General features: G+C 44.0%; 1 protein-coding gene across 26 annotated transcripts in view; it reads right to left on the bottom strand.

The window, feature by feature from the left end:
* Positions 1–1,657: 1,657 nt before the first annotated feature.
* Positions 1,658–12,580, bottom strand: part of MAP2 (microtubule associated protein 2) — a 239,569-nt gene continuing 228,646 nt past the window's right edge. For 19 of the 26 annotated variants that reach the window (XM_074872623.1, XM_074872637.1, XM_074872635.1 and 16 more), the window contains 4 exons: positions 8,782–8,874; positions 7,155–7,236; positions 6,532–6,644; positions 1,658–5,839 (listed from right to left, as the gene is read on the bottom strand). In XM_074872623.1, coding sequence (XP_074728724.1) covers positions 5,624–5,839; positions 6,532–6,644; positions 7,155–7,236; positions 8,782–8,874 — 504 coding nt within the window. In that variant the 3' untranslated portion in view covers positions 1,658–5,623. The remainder of the gene's footprint in view (positions 5,840–6,531; positions 6,645–7,154; positions 7,237–8,781; positions 8,875–12,580) is intronic. The other 7 variants (XM_074872640.1, XM_074872639.1, XM_074872645.1 and 4 more) reach the window with 1 other exon arrangement.

Raw genomic sequence — 12,580 nt, forward strand, 5'->3', positions numbered from 1 at the left:
AGGAAACAGGTTGTTACCAGCTGCCCTCAACCATTGCTCTAGCTTTGTTCTCAACCTCTTAATCCTTCTCCTTTTAGCAGATGATACATTAGTTCTGCCTTGTGCTTAAGCACCCTTAGGAGGGTGCTTCTAATGGATAATTAACAGCAGCTAATTATTCCTTCAGGTAGTTTGACTGCATTTATTTATGAATATTGCAGCATTATGTGAAAAGTCCAGCTTGCTTAGGGGTTGGGAAACTTAAGGCAGTCTACTCATTTTTATCTCCTTCCTACTGCTCAGGCTCCCAGCCATGTTCAGAGGATTCTTCTGTTAGCAAGGAAGTCCCACTGCCACTATCCAACTCTGCAGAATATGCAGAGCTCACACAGTAGCGGATACTGAAGCTCTCATTTCACCCGTGTCGTTGCAGCTACATCTCCATGGCTTGAAATTCCTCCAGGGCAGGCATCAGAGCAGGAGGTATCAGAAGCATCCTTGCTTGAGCAGTCCAGAGCAGGCAGTGCAAGGCCAGGAAAGCCTGCGAGGTGAGGCTTCCCTGTTTCCCCACACCACAGCTCCATGTTGAGAAGGCGCCTGGTCTACACAGGTGGCATGGACGAGCACGCAATCATTTTCTGGAGTATTTCTTTACTCCATCTGCAACACAGAGTTGCAGTTCCTCCTTGACCCGAGCCAAGGCAGGGGTTTAAGCACCCACCAACGGATCCAAAATGACAAACTACTTCAAGCAGCCCTCAAACTTCAGGCTGTTTCCCCATTAGTTCTCAGGATGACCCCAGGAGCTCATCACCCGCAGTCCCCATTACCTTTGGTCCACACGACCCAACCGTCCTCAACAGTCTGCAGGGAGCCGGCCCCGACCACGCTCCCATCTGGGCTGAGCCCCTCAGGGCAACCGTTACTGGCTCCGCAGTTATTTATAGCCCACTGGAGCAGCCGCTGGCCATGGGAGCCGTGCCGGGCGTTGGGGCTGTGACCGCCATTTCCCTGACGAGGGAAACTGTGGGGAACGGGGCGGCAGCCCTCAGCCCTGCCGCCCTTCACAGCACCAGGCCCGTCAATGGCTGCAGCTCCTGCCCGACACAGGGGGGAGGCTGCCCCGCTGTTCAGCCAAGCGGGAAAAATGGCAGAGCCGTGATCCAAACCTCTGGCACGTCCCCACCGCGGCCCAGCTTGCGACCAGTGGACGGCTCCGGCCACTGGCGATGCCTCCGCACACCTCTGCTGCAGGCAAAGGGAACGCGGTGACAAGGGAGGGGAAGCTGGCTCAGTCGTGGGCCGTCTCTGCCTGGAGGCCTCAGTTGCTCAGTGCAGGGCGATGCTAAACCTCACCTCCGGGCCAGGACCCCGGGATGAAGGACAGAATAATGTATTCGCACAAGGCAGGGAAATACCACCCCACAGGATGCTAGCTGTAAAAACTGATTCTTTTGGCAAGAAGCAACAGGGATTAGCAGAGAAATACGACTTAATCCGCTCCGACTTCTCCTGGCAAGGCTGACTATGCAATACCAGCAGGTGCATGGTACTTTTTCCCACGCAGGGCAGCGACGCGCAGTGATTGAATGCAGGAGGAGCTGTATCACACAGAGAAGGTCAAACAGTTGTCTAATCTGCCACCACAATCACAAACAGTGGAAACCAACAGAAGCAACTAGATGACAAGCGATTTTATTTTGCAAAACAATCACTATACAGCAACAAATACAATTGCAAATCGGATTGAAAAACATGAACTACCTACCACCAGCCATTCAAGAAATGCCTCTTTTATGGTAACAGGCTCTAGAATTATCAGAAAAAACACAGGTTTGTAACAGCAGACTGTATTCCTTGACATCCCAGCATACAGCATGTTTATTTGTTGGCTTTTTCTTTTTGCTAAAGTTGAAGTGGCTTTTATACGCTTGACTTTTCCAAGTGTGAAACTCATTTACCGTCCTGCAGTGGGAATTGCTGGAGTTGCAGAGGGAGTTGCTTTAGCAATCTGACTAGTGAGTGAACTCGACACACACCTAGGCTAGAAATCTACCTGCGTCGATTCTACTCTTCAAGGCATTTGCCTTTGAAGGGACATTTGTACTTGGGTTTCGAACAGTATTTGGTCCAGCATGCAAAAAACTCCTGCTCATATGTGGTAGTCCACACAGGCTGCCTTTCGACTCCCTTTGGGTCGTGTATACAGGCAAACTTAGATTTGTAAGCAGTCACCATGAGGCTACTACTGTACCTTAGCAGAGCGTTGAATGGATAATACCATTTACTGCTGTACAGTGAAAATAGACATAGCCCTTGTGGGCACACAACTTCCCTCATCAGTGTTAGTTTTTCTTTCACTGTTGCTGGACAGAGGTTTGCTCAACTTTGATTTCTTTCTGCTTGCGGTTACATAGAAACAGAACTCTGCAGATGGGGCAGAAGCACTTTTTCTTTTGTCTCTACAACTTGATGGATTATTAATTTGGGGTTCCCCCCTAGCTATCCAAACAAGGTTTCACCATTCCTTTTGTCTGGATTATCTCTGCTTTGTTACAGAGTTGGGTCTCAGGCACCCAACATACCTGCTGGCTCAACATGCCTGTGGAAAAGGAACACAACAGATGCAGTTTCCAGGAAGCTGGCTCTATCTTCTTTAGTGGGCATTACATATTTACAAAACTGTTGTTTTTAAAACCAACACTCTTCTCGAGAAGTTAAGATTAATATGAGCTTTTTCAGTGAACATCTAGAGTCATGTAACATAACTTGTTGTTTTGTTTTTTTGGGTTTTTTTTTTGTTTTTTTAATTTAACAGCACAAAACTCTTGATTTCTTTTCATCTAACTCCACAGCATTCTAGGATTCTTTCTATGGAAGGATGATTACGATTACAAAGGTCTTTGCTTGAATCAAGACAAGAAAGCTCATTTTAATGCATGAAATAAATGATTTGGTGTGTTACACCACTCTAACTTTGGACTCATAGGTGGATTAACTAAACTTCATTTTCTAGAGTATGTCAATTTTAAAAGCAGAATAAAAAAAACCTTGAGTCCCAGGTTAACACTGTTCTCACTAGCTGGTGTTCAGCTTCAGAGACGCTGAGGTTCAGGAGTACCATAGACTCTCTCCCACATTGGCAAAAGGCATAAAAAAAACCCCAAACCACTGCAAGGCTAATTTATATTAATTCATAGTATAATCAGAGCAACGTGGTATAAACACTGTTGTTTTTTCTTTCTGTCTGTCTGGTGTTTTTCTGGAAAAATGGGAAGAGGCTTTAAATGCATCTCACTCGACGCTGTTTCCATGTGAGTTCTTAGGATTACTCTAAGCAAAAGTATAACAAATACAAGGCAGAAATCATAATCCTCCAGATGCACTCAGCATGGTTCTAAACTCACTGTCCTTTGTATAAAACAACTGACTTACAAACAGTATTAGGTATTTTACAGTGTGAAAAAGCTTTTTGCAGAGCTGAAATGTCATGTGTGGGGCTGTTAGAAGTTCATCTTCAGTAAAATTTTTAGAGATGTAACCATTTTGTTTTGTCTTTGTATTGCTGTGACAAGCTTAGCCAAAATCCCCCTTTGGTCCACTGTATACTTACTGTCTAGTAACTGTGCATCTACTACCTGAATTTAATGATGGGGAATCCTGTGCTACTAATTATTAGAATCCATCTCCACAGACAGAAAAATCTTCTCTCTGAGTCTTTTCAGATCAAACCCCAACACACACACACACGCACACATACAAATCAAGAAGGAAAAGAACAGATCAAAAGCTTCCAACACAGAATGTGAACCTAATACATGTATCAAGTATAGCTCAACTGACAGTGCAAAGTTTAGTTAAGAGATTTCAAAAGGAAAAGATCAAACAATCTGCAAGAATGTAAACTGGTCATTTCATAATGTCTACTGTACATATAGTATCAGCAGATTATTATCTGCTGATGAGTAATACTACCATATTACCTTCAGTGTTCTCTTAGTGTCCATAAGACAGTGTCGGAGTTCTCACAGGTAACTCCATTAGATCGGTTGTTTATATATCTCTGCCCTTTATCTTTTATGCACACTTTTTCTTATACTTTTTATAGTCAATATAATCCCACTTTGCTCAGATTTTAAGATACGCTATTTATTGATGAATCGCTATGGCAACTCAGTCTAGGGAGCTCATTTTATTTATGCACGTACTATAATTTACAGGCATCTCTGTTATGTTTAACACTGTTATCTGAGTGCCCGAGTGTATACATGAGACATCACTAAAGGAGTGGAAACAACACCTTAATACTTTTTTCTGTGTTTCAACTTTAGCAAAAGAAAAAAAAATAAATAAATCTAACATTCACTGTTACTACAGGAGTTTAAAAAAAAAAAAAAAAAAAAAAGAAAGAAAAAAAGCCAGAACCAAACTATTGCGGATTTGTAAAAAAATCCAGAATCCAAACTTAGCCATCTTTGGAGACCCTTTTACAAACATCTGGACCCCACAAAATCATACCTTTGTGAAGAAAGGGAGGGAAGGGAACAAGGAAGAAATCCTTTTTCTAGCATCACAGAAGAGACTTGCATCTGGCACTAAAACAGGGTCACGGCTTTTAGTTGTTACAGAAAGCAACTTCATGCTAAAATTTTCATCTTTTTTAAATGTATTCTCATGAATAGGGAAAAAAAACCCCGCTAACATCTACTTTTACATACCTAAAATTGCAACACCAAAGGGTGCAAGAGACACAGATACTGTGAATAAAGAAGTAGAATATTCAAGTATATGAGGAGGGCGTATCACAAATGGCCACAGAGAAATATATATATCTATAATACTGTATCAAACAGATGGAAAGGATGTGAAACCAGTGGTGCGTACACAAATCTAGCCGCTTAACCAACTTTCTAATCAGACACAAGTCTGTTGGGGTGGAAGTGCTTGCTTTCAACAGCTTTTTTATGTCACTTCCCCAAGCATGGTTCAAATGTTTTCAACTACTATTTTTAGTTATTAGTTAAATAATTTATTGGCTTTTCAGCTATACACTGACATAATTAACCAGGTCCAAAAAAATGTTAATAACTTAATTCAACTTTTGTTCTACTCATTTATACAAAATAACTTTTTTTTTTTTTGTAATTAAACTTGAATTTCTCTATATGCCCTTCCTTCTGGTAAGCAGACTGTTAATTTAACCTGTAATAACTTACAATGGGCAACTTTTTGTATTTCCCCATCTATCAACAGAACAGTGAAATGAGCAACTTCGGATATTAACAAGGCTCTTCAGAAAGAGGTGGATGGCCTTCAGGCACATGAAAGGTAAAAATGCATTTTATCATAGTACGGTACTCCATGCAAGACAGAGCAGAGCAACAATAATTGTCCAATGTAACATACTGCAGTTGTATACCCATATAAAGCCAGTGTCTTCCTGTTGTAAATGGAGATCAGGCCAATTTCTGCATTTATTTAAATTATTTTTTTCGTTTTTTTAACTGTATGGTAACTACAAGTCTTGGGATGTGACTTAGTTTTAGACATGGTAAAGAATGAATGTAACACCTGCTCTGAGCCCATTCCTGCCAAGAGCTCATGCCTAAATATTATTACTTCATACAACGCGAAATGAGCAAATTCATAAGCCCTGCTTAGCCAGGGCTGCCGTGACATCTTCAGCAAGGGTAGCAAGCTGGGGCGATTCAAGCAGGTTGATGCTTCCAGAGGACGAGACGTTGCTGAGTCTGCGTGGCGAAGCCACGCTGGACCTGCCCGGTGACTGCGTGATGATCTCAGCCCCATGATCGACACGGGCTTTAGCGTGCTCTCTGAAGTTTAGCTTCTGGCTGTCAATCTGCCCCAGGAAAGCAAAAAATTTAACACATTATATAGTCACCAAACTATCTTGTTATAGATCATCATTTGGGTATCATTTTGTTTACTTTTAAGAACTCTTAGAAGGACTGAAGCTTCTTCACTCCTTAGAATAATTGAAACTGAGTATTTTTTTTACCTGGTTTAATATACGCTGACTTACTATGTTACATTATCTTACTATTTCCGTCTCTGATGGATGCTTTAATAAGCAGTACCATTGTTCCTAGCTGTATGAATTTAATAGACATTTTATGGGCATTGTGATTTGTTTCTGAAATCTGTATTTTCAAATTTGTGGGAGTGATCTTACTTTCAAGATGATTTGCTCCTGTTTCACAAAGCAGTCCCGATCCTCTAGGTTACCTATACTACAAATTTATTAGAGCATACCTAATGCTGTACAACAGTCCCAAACAAAGTTTATCTTTAGGGGGAAAGCCAGTGCACAACCTACAGGACATTTCACTGTAAGATTCACTCTCAGCTTAGCTGTGGATGTGAGATTGGTCATTCCAAATTCCAAAGGGAACAAACGGCATGTGAGGGTGCTTGAAGGACAACAAACAGATGTTTCCTACTCAATTCAGAGCCATCGTTGAATTCAGAGCTAATAATTTCACTGGGCCAGTGGCACAGCTGTAGCCTTTTCTCTGATGGGTGTCCCCTTACCTTGACGTTACCACCGCCAGGTACGTGGTGGGCATTTTCCAGTGAACCAACTTTAGCCTGAGCTTTTTCTTTGAAATCCAGTTTCACACTCTCAATTTTCACACGCCCACCTCCTACACAGAAAATGGAAATACAGATTAAGAGGCTAGAATGGCTCAGCAGGAGGTCTGATCTGATGCACATGCGTGCACTCACATTATTTCCCTTTTAGTTGAGATCTAAGGGTTTTAGAGAAGCACAGAATACCACGCTGCATATTCAGGAAAATATAAAAATCTTCAACACATATTCAAACTGTAAGCATGTGCTGCAGCCATACTGCTTCTGATTTTCATGGGATTTAAGCACACGATTAAGTATTTTGCTGACTTCAGTGTGCGTTTCAGTATCTTATCAAACTGACATTATGCCACCATAGCGTCCTTCTACATTATTTTTTATCTCCTCTCTAAAATAGGTGGTCCCATACCTTTATGTCTTTATATATTTAGTTAAGAATGTTATTTTTATTACCAAAGTGTATTTACCTTCTCTTGGACTATAAAAGAGAATGGTATCATGTGTAATTTCTCCTTCACATAACAGGATTAGATCTTTGCTAATCCTAGAAATTCCTACAATACCTGGCTTGTGGTGGATATTCTTGAGCGAGCCACACTTGGAAGTCACATGACTCAAGTCGATCTTCTTGGTTACGATTTGTACCTGTCAAAAGCACACACACGCAAATTACAGGAATGAAAATAATAAAATAAGTAAATAAAAAGGCAAGCCCTGCCGAGGAAGAGCCCAAGCCTCTACAAACCACTGGAAAAGGAGAGATGGTTAGTAGAGAACAGAGCATGCCACAAAGGAGGAAACATTTGAATTAATACAGAAAGCTTCCTTCCCACCTAGGGAAAAGACAGAGCTGGGTTAAGCTTTACTATTTGCAAAACAAAGAGGAGGACAAAGCAGATCAGCTTGTGGGTTCTTTCTAAAATGTTTTGGAGCCTCCTCTGAGGGTGGGTGCTCCGAAGCCCTGCATGCAGCAGGACCCATCCTGTTTGCTTCTGCTCTTGCATGTGCATCCTGGTAACTAGGAATATTTTGGTGACTGTTTTTTTTTTCTCTACCATCTGTTTTCTATTTTTCCACATCTAAATACGGTATGCATTTCATGTCAATCCACTATGGAGAGTCTGATAAATCTACCATTGTGACTCCTGAGCTGTACCTGAGCTGGTCAGTGTTCAGCCAGTCGGCTGGGTGGTGCTCACCAGAGAGCAGTGGCACCGCTCTGCTCAGCCAGGCAGCAGCACAGGCACCCTCCCTCCTGCTGCCAGCCACGTTGCCATGCCTGTGCTGAGCCCAGCTCAGGAACAGCCACAGAGACCCACTCCTGCCTTGCTGTGCTCCCAAACAGCTCCCAGATGCAGCCCACAATCACACTGACTGTGTTGGCTGGTCTGACGGAGCTGCAGCCCCTCCAGGCCCGACAGGAGTTCCACGATGACTGCAACGCCACTGGTTTGCTCACATCACCAGCAGTGACTTAAGCCAGCACTGGTGGCTGTACTGAATCTGTTCGGATCAGACGTGCCCACACCATCAGCTCCTCCATCCGACGGGAGATCATTTCCATTGGGGGGGTCACAGCCACCTGAAGCTATTCCAGCATGACTGCTAGAACTAACGGGTGGCTGGTCAAACCCTGAGCAACCTCAGTTTGTTATACTGGAATAACGCTGTGGCATTAGCACTCAGCAGGCTGGCCGATCACACTCTCTCTCTGAGCTTTCTTTGACCTTATGTTTTATTTTTCTTCTTCCCTCTGATGCATGCACATAACCGAAAGGTTAGCTGAGGAAGGACTGATGCACTGGAAGATGCCTGACTGTGAGGCTAGAGTCTCACTGTGAGCAGCAGTCTCTTTCTGGAAATTATTTTCTTGGGTCGCCCCCATGAAAGGCACCGCACCATTTCGGCTCACACTGGACTTTTACTGTCAGCACCCTTGGGCGTTTAGAGATAACTCTTCTTTTCTCATTGCTTTTTCCTGTCCAACTTCTGGAAACGTGTTGTGCTCTGTGAAGATCAGGAGGCCACCACTGCATACACAGGGCTCACACGACTACCAGACCAGACTCACATGTGAAACAATAGCAAGAGGAAAGTAGTTCTCAGAGGAAGGGAGACAGAAGGGTCTGGCTGTGCAAGGTGGGTCACCACAGTGGAGATGCCTGTTCACAGGGTGTCCGTACTACTTACATTTCCTCCCCCTGCAGAATGTTTGATGTTATCTCTGGAACCACACCGGGATTGAATATCGCTAAAATCGATCTTCTTGTTTAAAATCCTAACCTAAAAGGAATCGGAGGTAACTTACTATATACCATACACACACTCCATCGGGGCACAGGACAAGGGCACCAGGGTAATTTTGCCTCCTGCTGTGACTCCTTCTTCTGCCACTTGTATTGAAATGTGAGAAAGTAAACCACGCCAGTCTCTATGCTTAGTACGTTAACACAGCACATGTAAATACACTACACTGCTCTTTTTTCAACCTCACGAAGTGGTAATGAAATACAAAGGTGAAAGGTTTTAACTGGGAGATATGAGAAGTGGCTTTTCCCTGAAAACTCAAAGAACTCCTTGGACAGCCTGTCCTAGGCTCTGGAGCGATGGCCAGTGTTTCTGCTGAACTGGCCACAAGGGGAAGGTGGAAACCCTTCATCCCACAGCTCAGCACTCCAGCCTTTGATGCAGAGATCCCAGAGCCAGCCAACTCAGGCACAGGTTGAAATCCTGAGGTATTTCACCTCTCCTACTGCCATACAGCCACCACATTCATACAACAGACCTCAAAGTGTCCTGGGAAAGGGGACTGACAAAATTAATTAAACTGAAGTCAGAGCTCTGTGCTGGTCTCTCTCTTTACTGTCATCTACTAAAGGGCAATGCAGAAAACACCAGCATCTGGAAACCTAGAGCTGCAATCACTGCTTCTTGATTTCCGGTGCTGGCCATAAAATTGTCACCTGGTGCTAGCAAGGCTGTGCTTCTCCCCTGTGCTCTTTGTTTCTGGTAGAACAAGTGCTTGACTTTTCCTTGATGGTGCCAGCCTTCCTTACAGATGCCAGGAGCCCCCATTTGTTCTGTGTTACCTTAGCCACAGATGCACTGGAGGCATATGACAGTGCGTGGAGGTGAACTCTGCGAAGGGCAGGCCATGCTGTCCTGTGCTTGACCCCCATGCCAAAGCAGTTGCCCCACCTGGCAGAACTCAGGTGCCACCAGTGAATGATGTGCTGTTGGATGGCAGTTACCAGTAGGCAGGGATAACTGGGTGCAGCATACACACCCGAGTGACACCACTTCCAGACTTCTTTCTGAGCAAAGGCAGGGGATTGTGCTCACCAGTATTAGGCTTTTCAGGTGTGTGAGAAAGCATTTCTGGCCAAGACAGTACCTGCCGCCTTTGCACCAGGAGCTTTTACTTACCCAAAGAGTGCCACCCATGCAGCATATTCTTTCTCTGGGTTAAATACAAAGTCTTTATTCAAATGTTATGTGGATTTGATTTATCTCTATGCTATTAATATACAATATGAATTCACACTCTTTCCTGTACAGAAAGCCAGAGAATTTTGGACGTTATCTATTAATTTTGCTAAATGGCATTTGTAGAGCCTTCACTGACATATTACTTAGCACAGTCCTGTTGGCTGCTGTTGTAGGTAAACCAACAGCAACTAACCAATATTGAGACAAGAGAGAGAGGGAAAGATACACCAGGGTACCTTACTGCAGTGGCTGCTTACCACTCCAGGAGCACAGAGCAGCTGCAAACCAGCTGAAGTGGTCAGTGGGAGGAAGAAGAACCCTGTACAGTTTCTGCTTCCTGGATTCAGGTCCCCGAATTGCCCCAGGCTCCCTGATGAATCTGAAACAAATCACTCCCCTCTGTGCCTCACCTCTCTAAACTAGGGAAAGACTATTTGCCCCTTTACAGCAGTATCGGATTTTGCAGCTCTTGCCTCCTGCAGTGGGGATCATGTCACATTTAGATAACAAGCTGAATCCTCTGGCACTGAGCACCTGGAGCACACCCTGGACTTAAGCCCAGTAAACACCAAGAAGAAATTTTCAGAGGGTCTCATTTTAAAGCTAACGTGAAGAATTTAGTCACAGCAAGCTGTTTCATGGGTCCCCCTCTTTGCATATGACATAACCACTACATCAGTCAAATCATTAGGATGCTAAGTGTTCTCTCACTTTAATTAGTGAAGATCTGTGGTGATGACAGCGCCAGAAAACTCCACAACTGGTAGGTCACCTTCAGAAGGTCATCTTCAGTAGGCAAACTGATTTCCTTCTCCCTCCTATCTGCTTAGTCCAAACCAATGCACACCGAAACGTGAAAGCAAATGCCTTTGGAGTTTTATCCTTGTGCTTTCTCTCAATATACTATTTGTTTTAAAATGTAGCCCAGTACAAGACAGGTGTCATATCAGTTACAGAAACACACGTCAGATGTGCAGTCAGATCTGGCTCCCAGAGAGCTTCAGGCCAGACACTCCTGGGCAAAACAGAAAGCCTTCCTAGCACTTTCTGAGCACATCTCTCAGCAGTGGATCAGTGTCACCTCTTAGCAATGGCCACAGGGATGCATTTACTCTGAAAATGCTGACTTAGGGGTCATGGCTGTAGACTGGGGGCCTGTAGCTTAAAATAGAGCCAAAGCAAGGTGATAAGTTGAGAGGGTGCCTTTGATTAAGTGCCTAAAGGTTGATTTGCACCCAGAAGTCTGACAGTTTATGAGTCTCATGGCCCATGGACCTGGCTAGCAGATATGTGAAGGACCAATCATCTCGATTATCCTTTCTGTCTCACTGGGTGAAATGTGTCCCTGTGTAGAGGGGCCAGCAGTGGACCTATGTATCATTTATGTCCTATGCTGAGGGCTGAAGTGAGCTGAGTCATCTGGCACAGGGAGGAACTGCACTGATCCAGGTTTTCCCTGATGATCTATTTCTCCCTTTCCTGGAACATATCAATATCCCTGCACATATTTAAATCACGACTGCCCTCTATAACTAAGTGTTCCACAAACTAAAGGAGCCTTGTTTCCTATAGATTAAGGCTTTAAACTACTTAATCCCTCCACCCTATATTCTTCAGCAAGCCCTATCCCTTCTTGCCAGCAATATCTCCCAAGCTTTCTCCCAGGTCTGCTAGACTGGACAAACAGAAGCCAATACACAGCCGGTCAGCCGTTTGCTGTCTCTGACTGTGGAGAAGGGCTGAGTTATCACTGCCTTTACCCCAATGACAGCGTTATGCTGAGTCTCCGTTTTGTACCCAGTCAACAACTATCACCCAACTTGGAGGCGCTGCCTGTGTTTCTAACCACAGCTCCTTTGCCAGCACTGGTTGAAATTAGCCAACAAGTTACAAATGAGTTGAAGAAGGCTGGGACTGCCAGCCAGACATCATGACTGCACGAGCTTTGTTTCCTTTGAGAAATCAGACTGTAAACATGAGAGGGAGAGTACCAGAGAGGGACAGGAACTATTTAGGCTGAAGAGAAACTTTGGCTTGCAAACAAAGAATTTAAACTGACTGTGAATTATTTGAAGCTGGAATCTAGAGGGAAATTTGTAACTACCAGAGCAGGGAGGCTCAGGAATTGCCTCCCAAGGGAACAGAGCTACAACAAGAAAATGGTAAGCTTCTATTACGGCACTTGATGAAAGGAATTAGATGATGCAGCTGCCTGTGATAGAGACAGCATGAATACCATGACTCACCAGGAAGGTTTCCGTGTTCCTGAATGTTTATGTACATCTTGTGTGGGAGTGGAGGTGTGGTAGGGATGTACATATATGCACCTCAATTGCACTGCACATTAAATGAAAGATCAAGCCTGCTCATGCTCTCATTCAGAAAAGGGAACATTTCAGTCTGTGGCACAAACAGGACTGCTTTCTATTCACATTCACTAAACATCCCAACAAGACAATGTCCTGACAGAGTCCCTCACAACACTTGTGCTGACCTGCCA

The sequence above is a fragment of the Strix uralensis genome, chromosome 6 (assembly GCF_047716275.1).
Source record: "Strix uralensis isolate ZFMK-TIS-50842 chromosome 6, bStrUra1, whole genome shotgun sequence".
In the NCBI taxonomy this organism is placed as follows: domain Eukaryota; kingdom Metazoa; phylum Chordata; class Aves; order Strigiformes; family Strigidae; genus Strix; species Strix uralensis.